Source organism: Lissotriton vulgaris, chromosome 3_1, assembly GCF_964263255.1.
Source record: "Lissotriton vulgaris chromosome 3_1, aLisVul1.2, whole genome shotgun sequence".
NCBI lineage: Eukaryota > Metazoa > Chordata > Amphibia > Caudata > Salamandridae > Lissotriton > Lissotriton vulgaris.
This window is the reverse complement of record NC_141689.1, coordinates 948,397,920-948,422,299: the sequence shown is the minus strand read 5'-3', so window position 1 is coordinate 948,422,299 and position 24,380 is coordinate 948,397,920. Positions and strand designations below refer to the sequence as shown.

Genomic DNA, 24,380 nt, shown 5'->3' with positions numbered 1-24,380 from the left:
AGGGTTAGGGTGGCAGGTCGGAAGAGAGACGATCAGACAAATATATAAATTAACTGGTAGACGAGTTTCTCTGTGTGTATGTATACGTGTGTGAGACCTCATAAATCTAAAGAGAAAGTGCGATGGAGACAGAGAGGAGAGGGCGTACATGAGATAGAGAGAGAGAGAATAACCAGGCCTTTGTGGCCTCCTTGTTGATGAGGTCCACCTGGCAGATTAGATAAGGAGGGGGAATGTGGGAATCATGCCTGTCCTGTAAAAATTTACAGCCAACCACTTTTGATGAATCAGCTTTGGTTGTTGCTCAGACCAGAATATGTATGTTATTTTATCATGGTCAAAGGTTGTGTGACGTCGCTTTTAGTGATATTACTGATAAAGATCATGCAGTGTTTCATCCTGTAGTGCTTCAAGCTCAAGCGGCATGTGAATCTTGTAAAACTATCCAGATGATTTTCGTGACATGACACAAAATTTTAGGTTGAACTTAGATATTGAGAAGATGAACAAGAATATGGATCACTGAGGAACTCCAAGAAGGTGATCCCTCACATTTAAGCTATTCGGTTTTATTAGTTGTGTTTTCATATCAATGATGCTGCCCCAGTTATAATGGATTGCAATAAAGCCCCTAAAAGGCATCACAATTGTAATCACAAGATTAAGCATATACAGCAGACACCCTAGCAGGAATGTCCAGCAACATAACCTCTCTTTGCTTATGACTTCACATTACAAATGTGACTTTCTGTCCCTAAAAGAAACATTAGGAAACAGGTAAATGCTTCTCTTCTGCAATTGCACCTCTTCACCTCCAGGGGATGTCCGTCTCTAGACATCTCCAGTCCAGCCCTTTACACCTTCGTACAGTCCCAAACACCCCCCCCAGCTGCTCTAGACATCTCCAGTTCAGCCCTTTACACCTTCGTACAGTCCCAAACACACCCCCAGCTGAAGAACAGAAGTTTCAGCCACAGAATTGTGTTGACACATGGCTGAGCCCTTGAGGGGTTGTTTCTTTTGTAGGGAGGGACTTTCTTCACGCCGTCCTGGGGAGTCTGCATGCTCCTGCAGCTCCCCGGCACCTTTTTACCCACTTGGCGGTGAACCCGTCCTCCTGGAGACACCACACGCAGAGCACAAGCTGACTGACCTCGCAGGCCGATCCAGGCCTGCAAGGCATTATAAGGCGCTTTCCCCAGGCCCGTGAATAATAGAGCAGCGGCTCCCACGCTGCTCGGGGAGAACCCCGCTGCCCTCATGGGCGGCCTCATGCCACTTCAGCTCTTGTTGGGGGCCTGCTCCCACTCAGCCCCCTTGCTGCCGGGCGAGCTTTTAGCAGCTCGCGGAGCCCACCCCCGGCCGCTCCTGCCACTTCTGGGGGGGCCCTGTCCCACCCGGGCACCCCGCTTGTTTGGATCGTTGGGGAGCTGCTCGGGGAGCCCACCCTGGCGTCTCCCGCCGGCTCTTCTGGTCTTCCCGGTCCTGCGGGCAGACACGAGGCAACCTCTGGTCCGGCGGGACCTTGGGGGAGTGTGACGGCGCTCCCCCGCCTTTCTCCGGCCACGGAGAGTGTGGCAGCACTCCCCCATCCTCGCGGTCCACATCGGGGCCCAGATTTGGGATCATGGGCCCCAGGGCATCTTCGCGGGGAGCACAGCGGTGCTCCCCGACTTCCTTCTTCGTGGGGGGGGGGTGCAATGGCATTCCCCGACTTTGGTGGGCCCGGAGTTAAGGGTTCCAGGCCCCTCTCACCATTCTCATGGGGCACAATTTCTCTATTTTAGTCGGGGGCCAAGGTGGGCTCCTGGCACCCCTCTCGGGCAGTTTCACAGGGAGCGCGCCGGTGCTCCCTGACTTTATTTCTTCAGCTGGAAAGCCCCCAGACCTGACCATCCCCAGGGGCCCATTCAAGACCAGCAGTGGAGCCCCATGTGTTTCGTCATCATTCAGGTCAGAGGTCAAAGGTCACCTACTTTCTGGGGTGCATATATCAGCCCCAGGGAACGATATGCACCACTTTGGCCTCTTCTTGCTCCTGATGTCCAGCCCTAGCCATCTGGGGCACTTTCCTTTGCCCTCCTGGCCTCCAAGAGGCTGAACTCAGCAGGGAGCTGTCTTCACTGGCTCCCTGCATCAGCCTTTCACCTGGCTCTTCTCCTGGGCCTCTCTTCTCCTTGCACAGAGGCCCAGGCTTCTCCTTACGGGTCCTGGACTCCCCGAAGGCGCAATCTAGGGTCCTGGGACAGTCAGGGGGTTCCTCCTTCCAACGGCCATTGGCTCCAGGCTCCAGCACCAGTCTTCCTCAGCAGACCACACCCCAAAGAGAGAGCTCCTCTTCCTGTCCAATACCTTTTAAAAGAATTTGGAGGGGGCTGGCAGGAAGGCTCTTTTGCCCTATCCTGAAGCGACACATCACCTCTCTGCCCCTGCTCCCTCCTTCCTGCACAGGCCTCTGGGATAGTTCAAAATGGCATCGTCCAGGTGTCTCATGCCACATGGTCTCTGAAAAGCCCCCTTGCTGCCTTTATGGCCCAGAGCAGCTTGGTGCCTGGTACCAGGTGACAGCTGCTGATGGATAACCTGCAGCTCCACCCCATCTCCCTCTCTTGGAGAGGAGACCTTCGTCATTGGAATGCTTGCAGTGAAGGGCTAGGCCTCTGATGCTACAGCTTGGGGAGGAAGGCCATTAACTCAGCCTGGCAGGGTCACACACAGCCAGGCTCTGGTTATGAGCTGAGTCAGAGGAATATGACATTTCTGAATGACCCATAAGTAGTACAGATATGGCTTTGGACTCAGCAGAATATTTCTTTTTACACAACTTACAGTGTACTTTGGTGAGTGTCTGGAATTGGTAGGCCCAAGGGAAGTGAAACTACTCCATGTAGTCCCCATCTTGATAGGAGAGTACAGGAGTGTTCCTATAGTGAAAACAGTAAAGTACACTAACCTTCCCTCACATGTGTCTTCCAATACTATAAACCCTATTCAATGTCACCACCCAATTCTGCATCCTTCCTGACACACCATTCTATCTGTACCTGCTCCTGGGTTGCACACAACAGGAATCTCCCCATGTAGCCCCTACACATGTGCACACGCATGTATACATGTCTCTACATGTAACCAATCTGGTGCACCTTACCCCAGCTGCAGCGCAGCAGCCTTCCCTCACAAGGGGGACACTGGTGCAATCCGCATGCAGTCTGATAAATAAAATAGTTCCTACATTCCTTTATTCTCTAAGTGCATTTACTCTGGAACCACAGTTTAATGCTGAAAAATGTAAAGTAAAATACTTGAATAGGTAGTAGGTATGCCATCTGCTGTCCCAGTGGAGGTCTTGCACATTGAGCTTTCGTATTTTGAATGTATACATTACAATGTTAAAGACTGTTTATTAATAAGTTAGTAAACTCAGAAGAAGTATCTGTTATTTGTAGACTGCAGCAAGGCAATAATCGGCTCCAGACTGAATCTGCCGATTGTTGGTAGCAGTGTTGTTTCTAAAAATAGCATCTTCATTGGTGCATAAGTGCAACATAAGGTTTTTACAGAGGTATACGGGTGGGATCAGGAGTGCACAGAATCCCGTTGCAGTGATCATGTTCTAATACAATAAAGTGGGAGAGGATGAGGCCTAACGGCTAGAGGTGTCGACTTTGAAGATGGGGAGCCGGATTTGAATCTCAACAGGGTCGCTCAACATCCAGTGATTTTGGGCAAATCACTTAAGCTCCCCGTGCCTAACAAATTGAATGTGTCTGTCTGTAACCCAACTGGTGCTCATGTAAAGTGCTCTGATACCTTCGGGTCGAGATCGCGCTATACAAAACTTCCCCCAAAAAAGCCAGATTTGCTGATATGGAAAATATGAAATGAGTACTGTTGAGTGACAGTTCACTAGCTTTTCATTATGTTGATAGTTTCATTTGAAACATTGCACACAACTAGAGGGCTCTTTGCTTACATCGAGGAAAATTTAAAAGTCTCTGAACAAAATGACTAGACACTTTGAAAAATACACTGGGCCTTATTTATGAAGGACTTGCGCCGCCGGTGCGTCAATTTTTCCCATGTTAAAAGTGACGCACCGGCGGCGCAAGTCCTTCATAAATAAGGCCCGCTGATTCTGCAAAACAACCCCACGAGATTAAATGAATGCAGGTGTTGAAACGTGCAGTGATTTGGACCCTATCACCAAACATGCCAATGCTTCAAAGAGCAAAAGGGACAGTTTTTGCCCCAAATATGCACTTTCCGCCTGCCCCTATTACCAGAGGTTGACACTGATTTTCTGGACAAGTATTTTGCCCAGTATGCGTGAGCCATGCCCCAGATGTCCTCATTGTGGGCTCAATTCTTAAGCAAAACATTGTTCGCGCTAAAAGTACAGAGTCTTGAACTGTGGAGTTCAGTGCATTATTATAGGTTTATTTTGACTCTAGTGATCTTGTTTCACTAATCCTTTTTGTAAAATCCTTAGTACATCAGGGTATTAAAATATGCAAACAAGAGGAGGCAGTGCGGCAGTATCTCAAGCGCAGATCAGTTATGAGTACTATAAAATAGCATGTCATATTTGGCAGCGCTAGCAAATGACGGTTGGTGAAAGCATGTTACCTTTCGAAGTTTGATGTTTTTGTATATATCACATTTACTGTGTGTATATAAACATGCAAAGGAAGCCTTAGAACTTTTATAGAACTTTTCACAATTTCAAACACGGAGCAATTCAATTTACTGAGAACATTGCAGTGAATGTAACATTAAGGTATCAGTCTAAAGTCATAAATAGCGCTAGTCAAGAATCATTAAACCTTAACATTTCCACCACTCATTGTATACAAATTTGTACTCATTTATCGATGGGCTATTTAACGTTTAACAGCAATACATAGATTAATTTGTATAATTAAACATTTTACATTTTTCAAGGCAAATCAGGAAAATTATATATTTGAGCCATTTATGTGAAAATCAGTTGTATTTTGCAGGGATTATAAATACATATTAACGTGAATCTGTTGCATTGTACCCGATTCAACAATATTTGTGAACCGAAAGAAATCCTGGAACAAATGTGGAATTTTAAAATGTATCTAATTCTGCTACACTATGTAGTTTAAATAAATATTTTGTCAGAATACATGCCACTAATGCCAACATTACATTTTGCCCATAGGTTCCAGACTTATGATTAGTTTCACCACTCCTTTCTTAAATACAGATCCCATGGACCCGATGCTGTGCTTATGGCAGAAGGAAATCTGCTTGCAGAACTGACCCAGTCGCAGATGCTGCACATTGCCCAGCAGATTGCGGCTGGCATGGTGTATCTGGCATCGCAGCACTTTGTCCACCGTGATCTTGCTACCAGGAATTGCTTGGTGGGAGAAAATCTTCTTGTGAAGATAGGAGACTTTGGGATGTCCAGAGATGTCTACAGCACGGATTACTACAGGGTAAGTGGAGATTTCCTATTTTTGTCCTTTATGCAACATCAGAATGTTGCATGCTGATTGGCTGATGGCATTACAATGTCTATCATGGATATTTACACCAACCAGTAGCGAGTGCTAGGGAACAGGAGTGGGGGGACGGCAGAGAGTGGTTAGAAAAAAGCAAACAAGAAAAGAAAAGAAAACGTACCTACAGAAAGCCGGCCGCCTCCTCTCCTCCATTCTCCCTCGGCTACTGGCTCCCGGAAGCATGCAGGCTCTCAAGTTCCCCTGACCAATCACAACGCTGCCTTACAGCAGTGTTGTGATTGGTCTGAGCACTGTGGTTTGGTGCTCAGAGAGGGACTGTGGGACTGGGCACGTTCTCCACCCTGAGTGGAGAACATGCCCACCACCCTCCCATTGCTGGCTGTGACGACAGCCTAGCCCCGCCCGCACTGTAAAACTGCTGCATTACGGAAAAATAAAATGATAACATAGAGTTATTATCATTTTCTTTTTTCTTTTTCAGTGGGGTGGTGCTCCTCCACCTTACTTGAGGAGCCGCCGCTGACACCAACTCAAAGTTATTCCCTCGTGCTGCCGCACTGTCAATATCACCAAGCGCAGTTTTCCTAGAGATGCATAAAATGTCAGAAATATTTCCATTCAGTATGATGAGCGAATTGAGTCATTTCAGCATTGCTTGAGAAAGCACAGCATCTGGACAGGTTAACAAAAGCAGCTGTAGACAGGTTAGGTCAAAAGTGTGCTGCCATTCCTTTACCTGCTGGGGGAGCTAATTTGTCTAATGAACTAGAATGACAATTGTTTGTGAAAGGTACAATGAGTTTATTACGGTTTTGTTTTGTATTTTGTGGCAATGTTGGTAAAATGTCGTTAACATGTAAGTTTTCATTGCTCTTGATTTATTTATGACTGCTTTGGAGACTACTGCCCCCGTCTGCTTATGAAGTGGCCTTGTGCCAACTGCTCCAGTATGAAAAGTGCCACTCACATTGAATTGATGCTTTCTGTCTTTTCAATGGTTGTTGTCATGTCTCCGCTCAAGGAAAGTAGGAATGCAGAGAATGTTTAAGAGCAAGTGCCCACCTCAAACGCTAGAATATCTTCTAACATTCCAGGGGTGTTTAGTTGTGATTTTAAATAACTGTTTGGTATAGAACAGAGGCACAGAATATTATTAGTGCGCTTTACATGAAAACAGCAATTACAATTCTTCAACTAAAACATAAGTTACTCATTTGGAGGTAAAAATGGAGAAACAGGAAACGAATCATGTATTGCATGGTAGTTTCGAAATAGCTATGTTGTTCAATTTATTTGAAAGTATTGTCTCCTTTTTGCTTAAAGGTGTTCTTTGTTAAAATAGAGTAAGCAATTATTTAGAAGGATGAAAATAGGGCACAGTACAGAATAAAAAATAACAATACTTTTGTTATTGCACGTGAACCAGTAAGTGATTGGTGATGGGTAGTTCAGTGCGGGTAATCCTGTAAGACGGCCTACGTTAAGTACTTCAGCACTAATTATGAAGTTTTGTACACAGTCCATAATCAAAATTAGAGTTATATAATGTTCAGAGCTCTTCGTTTTCCAACATTTGCTTTCTTTTTGTTTACAGCGTTTAGATTTGGATTCTTTGATGGGCATGGCAATGTACAAATGTGCTGTATGTAATGTCTTACGAACTGTGAATCTAAACCAAAACGCCTGTGACTTTTGAATGGCTAGTTGTCGGGATGTTGTTCAATTGCCGTTTGTATAACCATTGCTGTTGTGAGTATGTTTTCACAGTCTCTGGTAGTTAAAAAAAATGACATTGTGACGCTGTTGATGTTTTTTCAACTGTGGTACTTTAAAGGAATGGAATCATCTGAAACTACATTCATAATATCAAAGCAATTGCTTTAAATGGACAGTATTATGGCCTCTTACAAATTCTACGGAAGGGAATCTAATCATGTTAAAATGACGTTCTGATATTTGACATCATGGCCTTGTAGTATTTTAAATGCACCTCACAGAGAAGCAAAAACATAAAAGTATACATTCCCATCAAATTTCCGGCAGCCGAGGTTTCCACCTTGTGTATGTTCAGATGCATACATTACCCACATGTAAGTACTCCTCGAAAGCAATAACTATCCTAGCTTTCCTTGAGTACTTCAGAGCCTCGTTGTAAGTCTCACAAAATGTAAACATTTATTTTAACCATAGAAGCCCAAAGGAGCAAAACTTTGACATTATGCTCCCTGCCAGAGAATGTGATTGATTCTGTGATTCCTTCATTCCACACTTCTTAGTTTTTGAGGTAAATCTTAAATATGCACTTTCCCTGTCATGATAGAGTACACAAGTGCACCTACAGTATACCCATTGTATTCATGTATATTTGAATGTATGTCACATACATAGTGCATATCTGGCAAAAATGGAACAGAGGGCTTTATTGAAGATGTGTAGTAGAAGTAGGAAGGGGTATCGAATACAATGGAGATAGAAGAGGGAGATCTTAATAGGTGGGGCCAGGGATTGACACCATGAGTAAGAAGGAGACAGAGTGGGCATGCACTTGGCTGGGAGAGCTGAGGGGGCGGGCGCTCCTCAGAAAGTGCAGCATCAGAGCAGCAGTACTTCAGTCAGGTGTAATTTGAAGAGATGAGCATTCAACTCCTTATAGCAGTCAAAAGGGCATGGACCCTGCCAGATTGGAACTGGGGTGGTGCATTGCGGGAGAATGCTTCTTCCTTTTATCTTTTACCCAGTATAGTCCGGCTGCAAGTTGTGCATGTTCTGCGATAGCTCTTGCTCGTGAGGCAAGGCAAGATGTTAGAATTGACATTTCTAGTAGTTGATGTGAAAACAATCTTGATTGTAATGCATGCATGGAGTAGCATGGAGGAGCCTATAATAATGCAACACGAAATGTAAATCTTCATCAGAGTCAAAATCTATTTCCAATATATATGTTATGTGAGATGCTGAATTATAGTTGTACTCATTTGGATAATGATGGCCTTTCTCCCGCACACCACGCCCCCTACTGGCAATTCATTTGCCCAGTGAGGAGGGGCACACTGTCTCCCTGTGTTGTGTGTTCCCTCCAGGCATTTTTTTTCTGCAGGCAAAAATTATTGATTTCTTGTGTGAGTCAAACTTAGACTCAAAATCTCAGATTGCTTACTAGACCAGGTGCTGCCTTTAATTTCACCAGAGCAGCATCAGACTATGGTGGGGTCACTTGCCCCATTTAAACTCGATAATGGGGATGTCTTCTTTGTTGCCTTCCCAGCATTCTAGCAGTTGCAGTTTGCGCAAAACAGGCTGGTGAGTGGGCTGAAATGAATGAACTGATGTTTGTAGAGAGACAACCCTTGGACTAGCTCTCTCTTGAATGCAGAATTACCAGAGCCGGACTGACTACTGGGCAGTTTGGAATGCTGCCAAGCTGGAGGCTGATTTAATTGCAGTGGGGGCTGATTTTGTTCATGGAGACCTGCGTGTGCTTCTAAATAATGAAAGCAAAACGAATTTTGTTTAGTAAACGCAGGTCCCCATCAACGAAATCAGCCCGCAGCTCAGCAGCATTCCAAACTGCCCGGTAGCCAGTCTGGCCCTGAGAATTACCAGGACAGACGTTTGATCTTGAAGTGCTTTTATGAACTGGACCCGAGCTACATAAAGGCTAAGGTACACCCTTAAAAATCTAATTGGCAATTACAGTAGGAATAACTAAAAAATATTGATTGTCTCTGTGGTCCACTACAAAATCAGAGGCATAGTCTCCATCTTGGAATATAGTCTTATAGACTTGAATATTTTCAATATTCATGTTCAGATCTAATCTTTCAATGTAGAGGAAATATTGAGCAACTAATAAGTTATTTATTTCCTATTTCTAATTCGTGCTCTCAGAACTAATGTAGTTAACAGACATAGGCCTTTTTTCGATACACAAATTAATCATTCATGAAGCCTTTGAGGGCAGCTAGTGCATTCTTTTCTGGTTCTAAAACTTTTCTGGTAAAAATATGGTTTATAGGAGATGATAGTGGTGAATTGAAAAAGTCTATGTTGTATCTGTTGACTGTAAGAAGTGTCCACACTTCTGACGTAACTCTTATCAAATCTTAGACAAAAAATGGAGTCTCCCATCTAGTTGATCCTGGTAAAGAGTGAGAAAATGTATTTGCCACCTGAATAAAATCTCAAATATTATTGGAATTTAATAGTTATTTTTCTCCCCCTCTTCATCTCTAAGGTGCCAGAGCTGTGTTAGCATTAAATACTATTCAAATACTCTATGTACCCTACCTATCACAGTAACTATGAAGGGTGGCTAATCTTTTAGGACAAACCTTTTTGGCAAATGGGTTCTGAAAGCAATAATTTCTTCTATACCTGGCTGGGGCCTATCCTTCTCGTCAAGGCAGTTTGGTTTGGCAACTGTAAGGTTCTTCCGTCTATGAAGCATGGAGTGAATTTCTTAGATATCTAGTAGTAAGTAGTAGTAGTACATTTTATTGTTTAGTTAATGGAAACCATAACAACTGGATTTAAGGCAGTTAAATATTCAAAGTGCAATGAGCAATATACTAGTGTGACGTTACAAAGAACAACCAGAGCATTATTAAGTCAGTTAAAAGCTAAGAGTAGTGGTCCTGCTGCTGCAGACCAAGTTCACAAGGTTAAGTCCTGTCCTTAATCACTAGATGGTTATCAAAGCATATTTAAAGTGCCCCTCGGCCTTCCCACCCCGAGTCGAGAGTATCCGAAATATGCACCAATGTGTACCACAGGGCAAAATTTTAGCTTGCGATTTCTGAGCTCCTAGATCACCTTTATTTTTTACTTTATGTGTTCTTCCACTTAGTGGGAGGGTAACATTGTGGGCCTCCTCCATAGAAATTGAATGAAATGCAACCAAACTCTTTGTTGTGGAGTTTGGGAACATACAATTTTGACAGCTCTCCATATTTTCTCCTTTTTTTCGTAACATGAAAGACATTTTTCTGAGAAAATCTTTCTTCTTAGGTACCTTTAGGTTGCTTTAATTGGGACACCTTTGTCTTATTTTAATTTTTTAGCATGATTAGACAACAGTTTTCTAGAGTGACCAACATTCACCTCCAACTTTCCTCCATCATCATGATACAGAAGGAAACTAAACTAACATTTCCAACTGGATAGGTATAACAAGCGCACACAATCAGTATCTTATATCAGGTGGTTGGTAATGTGGAGATAAGCTATTGGAATGGTCAGTTTAACATGCATCAATTTAATATATCATTAATAGGTTAGAAAGTTATGGTAAAGTTATATTAGCATAGTATGATTTGCTTGAAATAGTTTGTTCATTTTAATTCTAGTAGTGGGGTTGTGGGGCAGGTTTGTATAATGTTCTATCCTTCAGGATGATTGAGTGCAGGGCCCTGTGAATCTCGCATCAGACTTGTAGCTGGGGTTAGGAGGTGACCTACCAATGGATATACACATTTCCATGTTGTTCTTTGTATGGCAGTAGTTTATTTCAAGGTATTCCAGTAGTTCTGTGGATTTGAGAAAACAAGAGATTGTAAAAAGAATCTCCTACAATGCCCAGTTCTCTCTGTTTGATTGAAGCAAATGATGAACAGGAAAGTGTCCACAAAGAGGGCACCATAAGTGTTGGGCCTGTTCTCAATTTCCAGAAGGCTCGAAATTATTGACAGAGTTAGAGAAATGTGCGTCACCAATGCAAAACACCAAACATAAATAGTAACCTATTATAAGTAACCTCTTCGGAAGATGGCTTTTCTGAACGGTACCTGGCTACAGGTAAGTCAGGTTTATTACAGTGGTACATATTATGCCTCTTTGCATTAAAATACAGGATTGATGATATTAGTAGGAAAAAGTTTCTTTATTGGTTTAAGTCTTGATTATTTTCAGAAAGGGTAATAAGTTATATTAGGCGAATCAGTGTAAAGCAAGTTCACACTGATGGTTACCACAAACTACTGACTCCTTGAAAGGCAGTGCGAACCCACCTGCCACAATATTCTCCAATTGTCGTTGTCCAATATTATACAAAAATATGGAACTAGATGATTCACAACGAAGTTAATCTTTCCCTAGCTCTAAAATGAATCCTATTACAGGTCGAGTCACTGAATTAGCCCGCCTACTCACTTTTTATGCCTTCCTTACTCATTTTTATGAATGGTTTAATGATTTTGAATTTATGACATGGTGTGCTCTGTCTGTCAGGCCATCCTGCTCTAGTGCTTTTATTGTGTGTAGTGAGCTGATTACCACGGTGACTTCGGTGGTAGTAAATTACAAGGCTAGCTGTTTGTAGTAGTCTCTTGTTAGCGTTTTACAGTGCATCCTTTCTGTGCCAAGCAGACACAACCATTTAAACATAATTTCGGCTCATCTTCCTGTAATTATCTTTTGAATTATAGATTAAAAAATCAATACTTACTTGAATTTTCCATAAGTAATTCAGTTAATATATTCTAATTGTTTTCTTTCTTAACTTCCAAGCTAATATTTTCCCTTTTTATCACTTGCGGGATGTTTTAGTAAGTCAAAAACTGGCAGTATAAGACTCTGGCTCTGATATATAGACAAAAATTGGAAACATGCAATGGTCCTTCCACTTTCGAAGAATGCTAATTTAGGCCCATCCAATTTGTTGAATTTTCGCCCAATTTCTCTGCTTCGTATCTGCTCCAAAATTCTAGAGAAAAATGTAAATGCTCACTTTGCTTCAACTTATCAGTCACAAGTGGGATTAGACTGCAGGATAAATGGTGTGGCCAGATATTTGGCACTCGTTTCTCAAACAGGAACAATGGGAAGAAATAGTTATAGGAATATGTTAGACTCATTTTCTGATTTGTTACCTTTGCCTCAAATTGTAAAGAGCTCTGATATCCTTCGGGATCAAGTTCGCGCTATATAAAACTTTATAAATAAAATAAAGGTCACAACATGCAGATTTCACCAATTTCTTTAAATTGTTACCAATCGGCAAAATATAATGATGCTTCTCTTTCGCTATCACTCTACTATATGAGTTTAAGTGAATGTAGTTTGTAACGGATCCAGCAGGATCGCCCTGATAAATGACTAGAATAGGACATCGTGGTTGGTGAGGAACTAGCTTCACATTTCTCATAATTTGAGTTTTCTACTGTGCACATTTTATTTCCACGTATCGACACATTCATTTGCAGGTTTGTATTCATACCTTGATAAAAAATAATATCTTAAATCCCCATTGATCGGGAGTAGCTGCTTATGTCATTTTATAAAACTAAAAGTCTCCCTCTAGCCTTGACGCTCAGGACAAGAGAACTTGAAAGAGTATCGGTTGTACTCAAGAAGACCGTAAACAATGTAAATGCGATAGTCTCTTCTTAAAATGTTACAATCGTGATAATCTATCAACGTGAGATTCATTGCTTAATGCTAATTGTCTGGTACAGATTTTGTGTATATAGTGTTAACCTCTTAGTTAACCTTAGTGTTAACCTCTTAGTTAGTGTTAACCTCTTGTTAACCTCTTGTGGATGAAGTATCGGCAATGCATAGAGAACCAAAAATGAACACACTGGTTATGCGGGGTAAAGTCCAGTGCTATATCAAGGCCACTGTGGTAAGCTTTCTTAAGATGCTATATGCCTGCCAACTCACAGAGTGCCCCATGTGACACATGATATTGGCTCCCATCACACGGTCTCCCGGTAAGGAGCCAATATCACACAGTGGCAGGGTAAACAAGCTAAAACCCACTGTAAATCGTGGTTTTCAAGCTGGGTGTCTGAGGCTTTCATCTGCCAACGTCCATTAGTGGTGTGAAAACCCACCAGGAAATGGGCAACAGCCTCAGCAAGGTTTTTTTTTTGTGGGGGGGAGGCTTGGGGGCGGGGTGGGGTTCAAAGGTCTGCGCCTTGAGACCCTATCGGGTGAGTAGCACGCTTTACAAATTTGACTGATTGAAAGGTGACTGGTAGGTACATCTCAGCACAAGACCCACCCCCTTCTCACATGGTGAGATTGTTCTTCAAGTTAACAGGTATGATGCTACTACTTAATACTGAAGAGGATGCAAGATTGCAAAACTTCCCTGAAGAAGGGTCTTGTTATTAGAGGTAAGGGAGAGTCGAAATATTCCTAAAATGGGTAGACAGATTTAGAATGTACTTGTTCTAGTCCTTTAGCTGCAAGTTTACCCAACAGACCGCAGCATGTTCTGCATTTTTACTGCTCTTGTGTATGTTGCTTACAAATATGACTTCACCAACTGGTCAACTAAGTGTGGCATTTGACACACAATAGCAGGCTATGGTTTGCAATAAGCCCCAGCCCATTCATATTTAATGTAAGTAGCTCATCTGACTCGGCATTGTGGCAAGCTCTAGCTAGGCTGTAGTGCCTCACCACTGAGATGTGTCACGCATCAGACCTGCCCGTCAGGCTTGAGTGTGTCACCACACAGCTGTGCGCTTGTATGTGGGAGGGTTTGTCAGGAGCGCGGCAGGAGAAAAACAAGAAAAGATTTGCAAAGCGCCAAGCCGCCTTGTCAAGATATCCTGTGGGTGTGAGCATAGAACTGGCACAGTTTGAAGGCTTTTATTAGAATCTCTTTTTAAAACCTGCAGTTGAAATAAAACTTCATCTCAATGTCTAGAACTCAAATTTTATTTCTCACCTTTTTTGTGAAAGTTAATGCTCTATCTATGCAGCATAGCTACAGTTAGGCCCTGTTGTTAGGTTTCAAATATGACATCTTATTTCTAGAAAGACATAAGGTGGGGTTGGCATACTTTTAATTATGTCAGTGTAGTTGTGCAAATTCAGTGAATTTTGTATTTCACAAAAAAGTTCAAAGTTTTGCGATTTTCTCAAGGTTGGTATAGTTTAACTTCACCCATTTCTATAGATAGAGTCCTTCCAAAGAGGATGGCACATCACACTGTACTTATTTGCTTCCCGGCTGTCACAAGAGTGGCCCTGAGAAACTCAGTGGTCAGTGTTTGGCACCCTGTTTCTTGTCTCTACTACCAGAAGTTCTATCGTAGGACTACCGGCAGTGGGTGAGGTGTGATAACTGAATATTGTTGTAAGACTATCACAGGACATAAATATTGTGTGTTAACTATAGCTGCAAAAATATCCCCCATTGGGGTTAGCAACAGAACATGTATACCCAGTGGGATAATGTTTTTGTAAACAATATTTAAAATACAATGGGGCATATTATCAAGGGGGTTTAGCTCCGCTTTTTTGGCTTTAAAAGCCAAGAAAGCGGAGATAAAATTATCTCCCTATTACCTAGCTGTCGCTAACACCAGTTAGCGACAGCTAGTAGGAGATAGCGACCATCTTGGGCCCCACTTTGCATGTCAGTGATATTTATCACTAATGACAGGCAAAGTGGGCGTGCCAAGATGTTAGCGACTGAAAACAGTTGCTAACATCGCTATCTCCTATTACCAACTTTTGGAGATATTCGCGCTAAGAGCGAATATCTCCAAAAGCTAACACCTGCCCTGAGCAGTTCTTAGCCATGTTATCCAATGGGAGGTGGATAACATGGCTAAGAGCATTAGCTCGGTAATGCATGAATATCGCTGACTTTTCAGCGATATTCATGCATTGCGGCGATTTTTATCGCATTTGCGATAAACCTTGGTAATACCAAGGTTTATTTGCGGTAAAAATCGCCGCAGCTCAGCGGTAAATTTTTGTCTCTAACCAAGCAATAGCGATAATTATCGCTATTGCTTGGTAATATGCCCCAATATTTTTACCAGACCATATTTCTGTATATGATATTCTGACATGCAGCCATGACGAAAGGAAAAAGAGTGAGAACAAAGAAGGGTACGCAGTTCCCTCGGGGAGAAGGGGGGGGCGGGAGAGGAAGGTATGTTCTGAGAGACCAAGCTAAATCAAGGGAACCCAGAGAGCAAGCAAAGAGTGACCAAGGGATAAAGGGAGGGCCCTCCCTTGCGGGACCTAAAACACTCACACACCCAGCAAGCTAGGTGTCATGCTTCATCATATGGGTTTTTGCTCCTCGTCAAGCTGGCGCTGCAAGGCCTGACGGGCACCCAGATGGGGCTCTTTATCAGAGATCATTTGTCCCTGCCAGTTGGTGCATGCGGGTATGGGGTCCTCGTGTGAAGGGGTGTAGATGTGTGCAAGTGATGGTGGTGCAAAGTTAAAAAAGGTTAGGTAATCCACAGGGATTCTTTATTAGCGAGGTTATCTACCTTAATAAAAAACAATGTGGCGAGATAGACTTCCTGGTGCAATGATCCAGGACAGTGTACTCTACCATGTGATTGATTGGTGTTTGGTCAACATGTTTCTTGCGGACGTTCTTAGGGAGACAGCGCAATTCGTCAGGACCTATAAAATTACACTATCTACACAGTGTGGACGGCGAATCATTTACCTACTCCATTTGGGGTCAACAGGTAGGCCGGTGGTCCTACCAGGTCTTAGTGCAATCTGGGAAGAAAAGAAAATTGTAAGGGTACATTAAAGCGTAGGCTGGCGTGTACATAGCCCAAGAGCTAGCAGTGCTTTCAGAAGGTCATACCTAAGGGAGGTGGGGGGAGTGAACTGGTTACCCTATAGAGTTAGCGTAACTGTTAACTGCTCATTATGATTAAAAACAATGTTAAAAACAGATGAGTACACAACAAGGTGACCTAGTTAATTCACTGTTACGTAACATTCAGAGTGAGAAATGACAGATATAAGTATCCTCACCCTAGTGTAAGGTATGTATTGCTTCAGCGATATCCTCCAGTCGTGTATTGATGATACAATAATAGTTTGCCTGGTGGGAGAAAAGTGGCAAGCATAGAAATGAGCTAATGCAAAGAGAAGGGGACTGGTAAGGTAATGATACCATCCACCACATAGGGTGGGGGCTGTAATAGCAATGACAATGGTGTCTCCAATAGTGAAAAAACCCATGTGCCAATGAGCCCCGCAAGTGCAATAATCTGCAACATTGTAGGCGTCAGTCCGTGCACCGTGGCAAGCCTGACACTGCGTGCAGCGGGAGGTGAAAATCAACCAGAGGGCGGCCGGGAGAGCCAGCCGCAAACTGCGTGGCACCAGCGTTGACGGGGATCGGGTCATGGGGGGAGCCAGTATCCGTGAAGGTGCAAAACTACACATGTTACCACGCAGCCCGTGGCCACCCTCCACAACCCCATCAGAGACATCAGCAGGAGTCCGCCACACGTCGTAGCAAGGGAAATGCCCCGAGGAGCCCGTGAATAAGGCCACACAAGGCTGGAGGCACACAAGTAGGCTGACCGAGACATAGGTTCTCCAATGGGGAGTCACAACAGTTGGCACAGCAATTCCGTGGCAGCAAGAGTACACCTCTACAACCAGGGAAGGGAAATGACTGCCGCTCTGACTGCGCATGTGCAGGAACGTTCTTGCTGCTTGGAGGGTCCCTTTTTTTAGACCCAGTTTATTGAAGATGTGAAAGCTTTATTTTTTAATCTGATACATTGCACTACCAAATGAAACTGCTATGTTTGTTTTTATCTCAAATTCCTCATTATGCAAGGCAGCGGAAGATCGCACATTTCTTGCTTGTGTTAAATGGACTCAAAAAGGCCATATACTAATGTGTTATCTGCAAGGTGAGGGGTGTGTGAGGATGGCCTAAGTCCCGGTTATGATGAAAGAAGGGTGCAAATAAGCCTGAAGTAGAGGAGCTAGACGATATACAATGGCACTGTAAACACAGTGCATTACAGATCATTTGTCTGGACCAATGCAAATAAGTGCACTTGGTCAAATGATACAGAGTTTAACATTGCACACTGGATGGTGAATACTTATAAGCGAATCCAATGTTCATGCTGTATCAATTTATACGCCCACATTTGGTGTCCGCTTAGCAGCCACTAATACGTAAATGCGTTCACTTTAAAAATCTATCCACAACACACCCCACTCACATTGGGCTTATAAAACATTTTACTCCCTTAGCATGTGCCAGTGTCCATTGCTTTGCAGCAGCTGTGGCCGATGAAGGCTTTGGTGTGAGATAAACGATATTCTGCAAACATTTACTACATTTTTATTTCACATTCTTCACTGGCATTCCTCTTCAGACTGAACCGGCTCTCTTCTGCTCCCCATCCACTGCTTCCCCTATCACTGCGTTTTATTCTACACTTTCCACCCATGCAGAAGCATACAGACCACAGCACCTCCTCCACAGTGATTTGAGTATAAGTCATGTTCCCTGCCTCACATAAATAAGAGTGTGGGCTCGATGAACAAACGCATGTGTCTCAAACAGTCTACTGGACCTTTGCACAGCACATCAGATCCCAGGTCAAGACCCATGTCATCTGCATGTTGAAAAGTACCATTCATAAACTAAAATGGTTGCTGTGTCAAAGGAAAGATTAATGCATCAAATTAAAGCATGGACTCTAATGACGTGGCACACTTACTAAATGATACACTATAGATATTACTCACATCTCCATTTGGTAACATTTACCAGGACCTTTTTACCATCTTACGTTTGTGCCTATAATATTTTAATAGAATGCTTTTGATGAATTGTGTTTTAGGTATTGTCCTATTTTGATTTTAGTTATCATAACCCCTCACTGCAATGATAATTTCGCTGCAGTGATGTATTTAGGGGGCGTAACCCCTTGCGTGCTCAGGAGGGCCCCCGGCCGACCTACGTCACACTGGGCGTGTGGGCAGGACGGCCGTCCGAATTCCGCCCACTAATTAATTCCCCAGTGCAGACGTGGAATTCACGCCACAATGGGGAATCGGCGGTGTTGGGACGGCCCCCGGCTGGCCTGAGCACACGCCCAGCGTGACGTAGAACGACCGGGGGCCGTCCTAAGCACGTAAGGAGTTAAATACTGTTTTTTTACAAAACCTCTCATGAACTTTTAAATCGCTTTTCTCTATTGTGTTACTTGACAATCTGCACTATGCACTTTAATTCTCTGGTGATAACAAACATATTTGAGTGCCCTCTTATTGGTTTTATTCTAGTTTGCTGGATGGAACAACTGTCCCATCTGGAGCTACTTAGGGCTTTTATTAAGGTGTTTCCTTTCTGTAACTCTCTGTTGTTATGCCACTATATTATTGGGGTATTCTGTGAGATTCATCAATCATTTGTGCTAAAGGATGTAATCTGGTTTGGAATTGACACTAGTCTACTTAACTATTGTAGAAAATTGAGCTGGTAAGATCATTATGCGTTTTTGTAATTATTGTATTTGTTCTTATCTGTTTTTATGGTTCTTTGAACTGAAATAAAGATGATGATGATGAGAATACTGTGACACACTGGTCACATCTTGGACGGTATTTTCTCAAACTTTAAGGCCATCCATATAACCGATATCCTCCCGCTCCCTTGGTCTGACCATCATGTAATTCTAGGTACAATTATAACCAATGAGGTCTCCACTGTTAGCGTATCCACTCCTAGCCGTGAACCTTTTAAGGCTTGGAAAGATATTAACAACTCAAGCCTTAAACTCCTACTTGACAGCACCAAGCCTATTTTGTCCACTGATCCTAATACTGCTACTATACAATACCAGGATTGGTTAGGTCATGCTACAAACTCACTGGTTCCTCTTAAATTAGTAACTAGAAACAGGAAGGTCCCCTCAGCACCATGGTTTACCGAAGAACTTAGTAATCAGAAACAACTCTATAGGAATATGGAGAGGCATTGGCGGAAATTTTATGATGACGAAAGTAAAACCCGCTATAAGGAGATGCTTGCTAAATACAAATCCATGATTATAAGTGCTAAGAGGAAGTATTTTAGCGAACAAATAGAGAAAGAGAAGAATTCTAACAAGCTTCTCTACGATATCACTAAGCAGTTAGCAGGAAATACCCCAGATTTAAATCCTCCCCCTTCCCAATTTCTTTGTGATGCACTAGCAAATTTCTTTTTCACAAAAGTTAATAAAATTTACTTAGCTTTTTCCTCCAACACCAACCACTCTACACATATTGGACTTCCCTCTTCTCCTGACTCTTTATTTACCCAGTTTAGTGATATCACGGAGGCCCAAATTAGGGACATTATAATTTCCATCAAATCCGGATCAGCATTGGACCCATGCCCTTTAAAAATTCTTCCCCCGATTATGGACTCCCTGATTCCGGTTATTACTCAAATTTGCAACTCTATGTTTAGATCAGGAATCTATCCAAACATACTAAAAAAAACTCTTTTAAAACCACTCCTAAAAAAACAACAGTTAGATAAAGCGGATTTGAAAAATTATCGCCCAATAGCCAATCTTCCATTTTTGGCAAAAGTTGTAGAAAGAGCAATGAATTCCCAGTTATCAGAATTTATCCAGGAACATCACCAACTGGATGGGACCCAATTCGGGTTCCGTAAGTTCCATGGCACAGAAACCGCCTTGATCAAAGCTGCCAATGACATCAGAGTCATTTGAGATCAAGGAGGATCAGCGTTACTAGTGCTACTAGATCTCTCTGCAGCATTCGACACGGTCGACCATTTGATTTTGGTCAACCGTGTCAAAAAAATGGGTATTCAACAGACAGCCAAGAGTCTATTTGCCTCATTTTTGAACAATAGAACTCAGGCTGTTACCCTGGGATCGTTCCAGTCGGCTAACCTGTCTCTGCCGTGCGGGGTCCCACAAGGCTCATCCCTCAGTCCGACACTTTTTAATATCTACGTGTCGGACCTAGCTAAAACCATCAAAGCACATGGGATGAGCCTTACCTCATACGCAGATGACACTCAGTTAGTCCTGGCCATCAAAAATGATGGAGAAAGAGTAGCCGAGGGTTTTAAAGTTGGTATGTTGGAAATTGGAGACTGGATGTCTTCTAATTGTCTAAAACTTAATTCCGAAAAGACGGAAGTTGTCATATTTGGACAACTAACCCCAAGCTGGTCTCCCGCTTGGTGGCCAACATCTTTCGGAACCCTGCCTAAACCAGTTTCTAAGGTAAGGAACCTTGATGTTGTTTTTGACAATGACCTTAATTTTGTTGCCCATGCAAATCAGACAGTGGCCACAGCTTTTCATAAGCTACGATTGGTAAGGAAAATTCTTCCTTTTCTGCCCGAGAGTGCCGGCAAAACCCTGATAAATTCCCCAGTGCTATCCTCACTGGATTACTGCAATGGCATATTTGCCAATGCCCAGACCCGTGTAATTAAGAAAATGCAAACTGTACAGAATGCGGCTGCCAGGCTACTTTCTAGAACTCCCAAGCATAAACCCATTGCTGATACCATCAGAGGTTATCACTGGCTCCCAATCAGAAACCATATTAAGTTCAAGACGTTATGCATTGTATATAAATCATTGCACAAACAAGGACCCCAGTTTCTTAAAGACCAGTTGACACCTTACTGCCCCTCAAGAATACTTCGATCCTCCACTCTCAACGAATTAGTGGTGCCACGCACCAAGACTGTTTCCTGGGGAGATCGCCACTTTTTGGTCGCGACTCCAAAATTGGGGAACACATTACCTCAGTCCATTAGGACCAGCCCCTCCCTTTTTTCATTCCGCATAAAACTGAAAACGTGGTTGTTTAACCAGTGATCTTTTAGAAAATCAGTTGTGGAGAATTTTGCAGAAGTAGCAGCGCCGAGACGACCACAGGCAATTGTTCGCGCTTAACTAAATTTCATTAATAAATAAATAAATACATTTATTATAGTAGGTTAGTGAAACTGCAGGTAGGGAAGTGACAGTGAGTGTGTATTAGCAATTTTTGTTGCCCTTCTGATATTCTTTGTTGATTCTTGGCTAAGCTTTTAATGGGATATAACCATTTTATGAAACAGAGACTTTTTCAAATGCTGGTTGTTTCTAAATTAAAAAACATTTAGGAGAGTCGTTACATTCTGATCCCTGCCGAACTCCTGTTTGCACAGGAATCTGAATTTTGAGTACTGTGGTAATTACCACACTCCTGTAATTATTCCCTTGTGAATTTCAGCAGGTCAGCACTGCAAAAATCTACTAAAATAGGAGGAAAGCACCAAATTCCACATGCAATTCCTCCTTGTCTCAAGAAAAAGTTTCTATAGACGGTATTTACCGCACCCAGTAAGTTTTGCAGCCACTGTGTGTGTGTTTTCCAGATGCAGTTAATACTTGATCCTCTTTGGGCCCACATGTAACCCAGACCTTAGTCCTGGTTTACTATAAACTATATCTTCTGATGACGGAATCTTTCAAAGATATGGTAAAAACAAACACTACTAAAACTAAAATACAGAAAAACATACATGTAATAATGAGGTTCGAGGAAATTATGTAGTTAGTAGATGTTTTTTCTTACATTTGATTGTAAATTAAAGTAGTCATGATAATTAGAAATACATCCAGTGCTTAATTTGAGCTGGTGGTTGCCGGTGGGAGCTTTCAGCATTTATTTTTGGGGACCAGCACTTATTTTCCCCTATCATTTATTTCTCTAACGCAAGAGAGGGAAAAACACAAATGGAAAAGGAGGAAGAAAAAGAAGGAAAACACATCACAAAGGGAGAAAGTAGGAAACTGCAAGAGTAAGATAATGGGCCGGGTTGTGTCTGGCAATGGATTAAAGAGGCCCATGGGGGATTTAGGGCTTCGCAATCTTCATAGTCATGCGAACATTTAATAACGCCGGCCGAGCTTCTGAGTAGAGTTTGGGCAACCAGCACTTTTCATTTTCCAAATTAGGGCACTGGCTACATCCTCACCGAGTTATAAAGAAGGATGCCTGTGCTGTGGAGAACGTTCACAAAAACATTAGAACAATGGTTGTTACTGAGGATGCTTCCAGAGAACATAACTGATTGTTTAGTGGAACATGGTAACAACAATATATATAATGGGTAATCATAAATAAAAATCCAAGCACCAGTGAATCTATATACATCTTTCATCAACTTAATCATAGGGACCAAGCAAGAGACACCCAGTGTTTTCAATTCACTGGTTATTATTTTGTGTGTACAACATGCATGTTTACAAAGATAACACAACTAAAAGTAGTCCTGAGGGTGCAATGCACAGATCAGAGAAGTACGGAAGTGAAAAGAGTATCAATGAAGTGTGCTGCAGACTAGGGGCCTAATTTAGAGTTGGGCAGGTGGGTTACTCCGTCACAGTGACAGATGTCCTGTCCACTATATTACAAGTATCATTGGATATAATGCACTTATAATACATGGAATTGTGCAATGCCTGTATAAACGCCTGTCTCTAATTTGCTTATAATCAGCAACTTGTGATGCACCCATTTGCCATAGTAGAGAAAGAGGTCAGAACTCAACTAAAATACCTTATTACAATTGAGGTGAAAGACAGGTCAGGCCACATAGCAGTTGCTTAAAGCAACAAAAAATAAATGGTGCTTTTCTTTCTTCTGCTCTATTTTTCTAGCTTACATTGAAAAGCAGAAAGAGCATGTTTGTTCTTTGTACTCCTTAGATAATTATAGAAAAGTGAGATTCTTTCTGCATTGTTTCTACACATTCGAAGCTTCTGCATTTTTAATGAGTTGTATTCAACTGTTACTAACAATATTTTGCAACGAGTATCTATCCGATTTTTGTTCTTTAATTTTGCACTAAAGGTTTTATTTTTATTCCTTATGTTTGCAAATGTATTCATATGAAAGAGCTATGCACCAAGGTTTTAAGTGGTTTGTGGGAAAGGTGATGGTGTGACCATATATTATATTGGATAAAATGCCTCCTGGTGTACATGATAAGGATATTGCAAGTCATCTCAGAGTTCCATAATCTTCTAAAAGTACCCAGCCTTCGGCCTCGTTCCTCTATATGGTTACAGAACTCCTCAATGACTTTCAATATACTTATAATGTATGGCAGAGGATACTTTATCTCTTATATAATATGGGGGGCGGGATATCCTTCACAGTTGTGATGGTATAACCCGCCTACCTAGCTCTAAATCAGGCCAAAGATCTCAATGTATTTGTAGGAGGCCAAAGGGATAAATCAGAGAAACTCCTTTGCTATTTGTAAGAATGTTCGAGTCCTGTCAGTGGCTGTTTAAATTTTGGGCCTTTGAGGCACGAGTCAATCGGTTTCCCTCAGGACGCTGCACATCAAACATCTACAAGTTGGATCTTTTTGACAGATCGCCGATAAGTAGGTCATTAGAAGTAATGGAAATATAAATTATCCAAATTATTCCAATCCTGCAGTTCCTCAATGTATATATGAAGATAGTGGCGTCACATCAAGAATCTCTTCACTGTCCACCATTATCTCAAGAAATCGAGGTCCTATACTACATTTAATTTTCTTCTAACACATTTTAAATGACGGAATTTCAAAGACTGATAAAGTAATCTTATATTAAAATTACTATTTATATACAAACTAGAGGCCATAATATTTTTCAAAGCTACTCTTGTGTGGGTTTAAGTATCAATAGCTGGCAAAGACAAGTCTTCAGTATATGAAGAGGAAATTAATGTGGTAATTAGGCAATTAGAGTAAATTGTCAAAGCTCATATCTCCATTGGGCAATTTGGCGGAGGTGCCTGATTTACAAAGTGAACCTGCGTGTTGTGAATGGCCCAGTCGTTGTCCACAAGTCTGCAGATTTTTGATTCAACTGCCCCCTCCTCACGCAGGTAAATTTGGGTTAGCGAATGATAAAATTAAAAATTGAATATACACAGTGTCCTAGTGAAAAATCCATTTGCTTAGTTGCAAATGGTTTCTACTGGATCCTATTGTTGAAGGGATTTTTTTAACAATTGACTTCACAAGCTCACTATTAAAAAATACAAACTGAAAACAATAGGTACCATTATAGAGGAACAATCCGTTCCAAGACAAAATTAGAATAG

General features: G+C 42.1%; 1 protein-coding gene across 6 annotated transcripts in view; it reads left to right on the top strand.

Moving 5' to 3' along the window:
* The window catches only part of NTRK2 (neurotrophic receptor tyrosine kinase 2), a 528,847-nt gene that overhangs the window by 427,869 nt on the left and 76,598 nt on the right, over positions 1–24,380 (top strand). For all 6 annotated transcript variants that reach the window (XM_086961298.1, XM_086961302.1, XM_086961301.1 and 3 more), the window contains one exon: positions 5,234–5,468. In XM_086961298.1, coding sequence (XP_086817424.1) covers positions 5,234–5,468 — 235 coding nt within the window. The remainder of the gene's footprint in view (positions 1–5,233; positions 5,469–24,380) is intronic.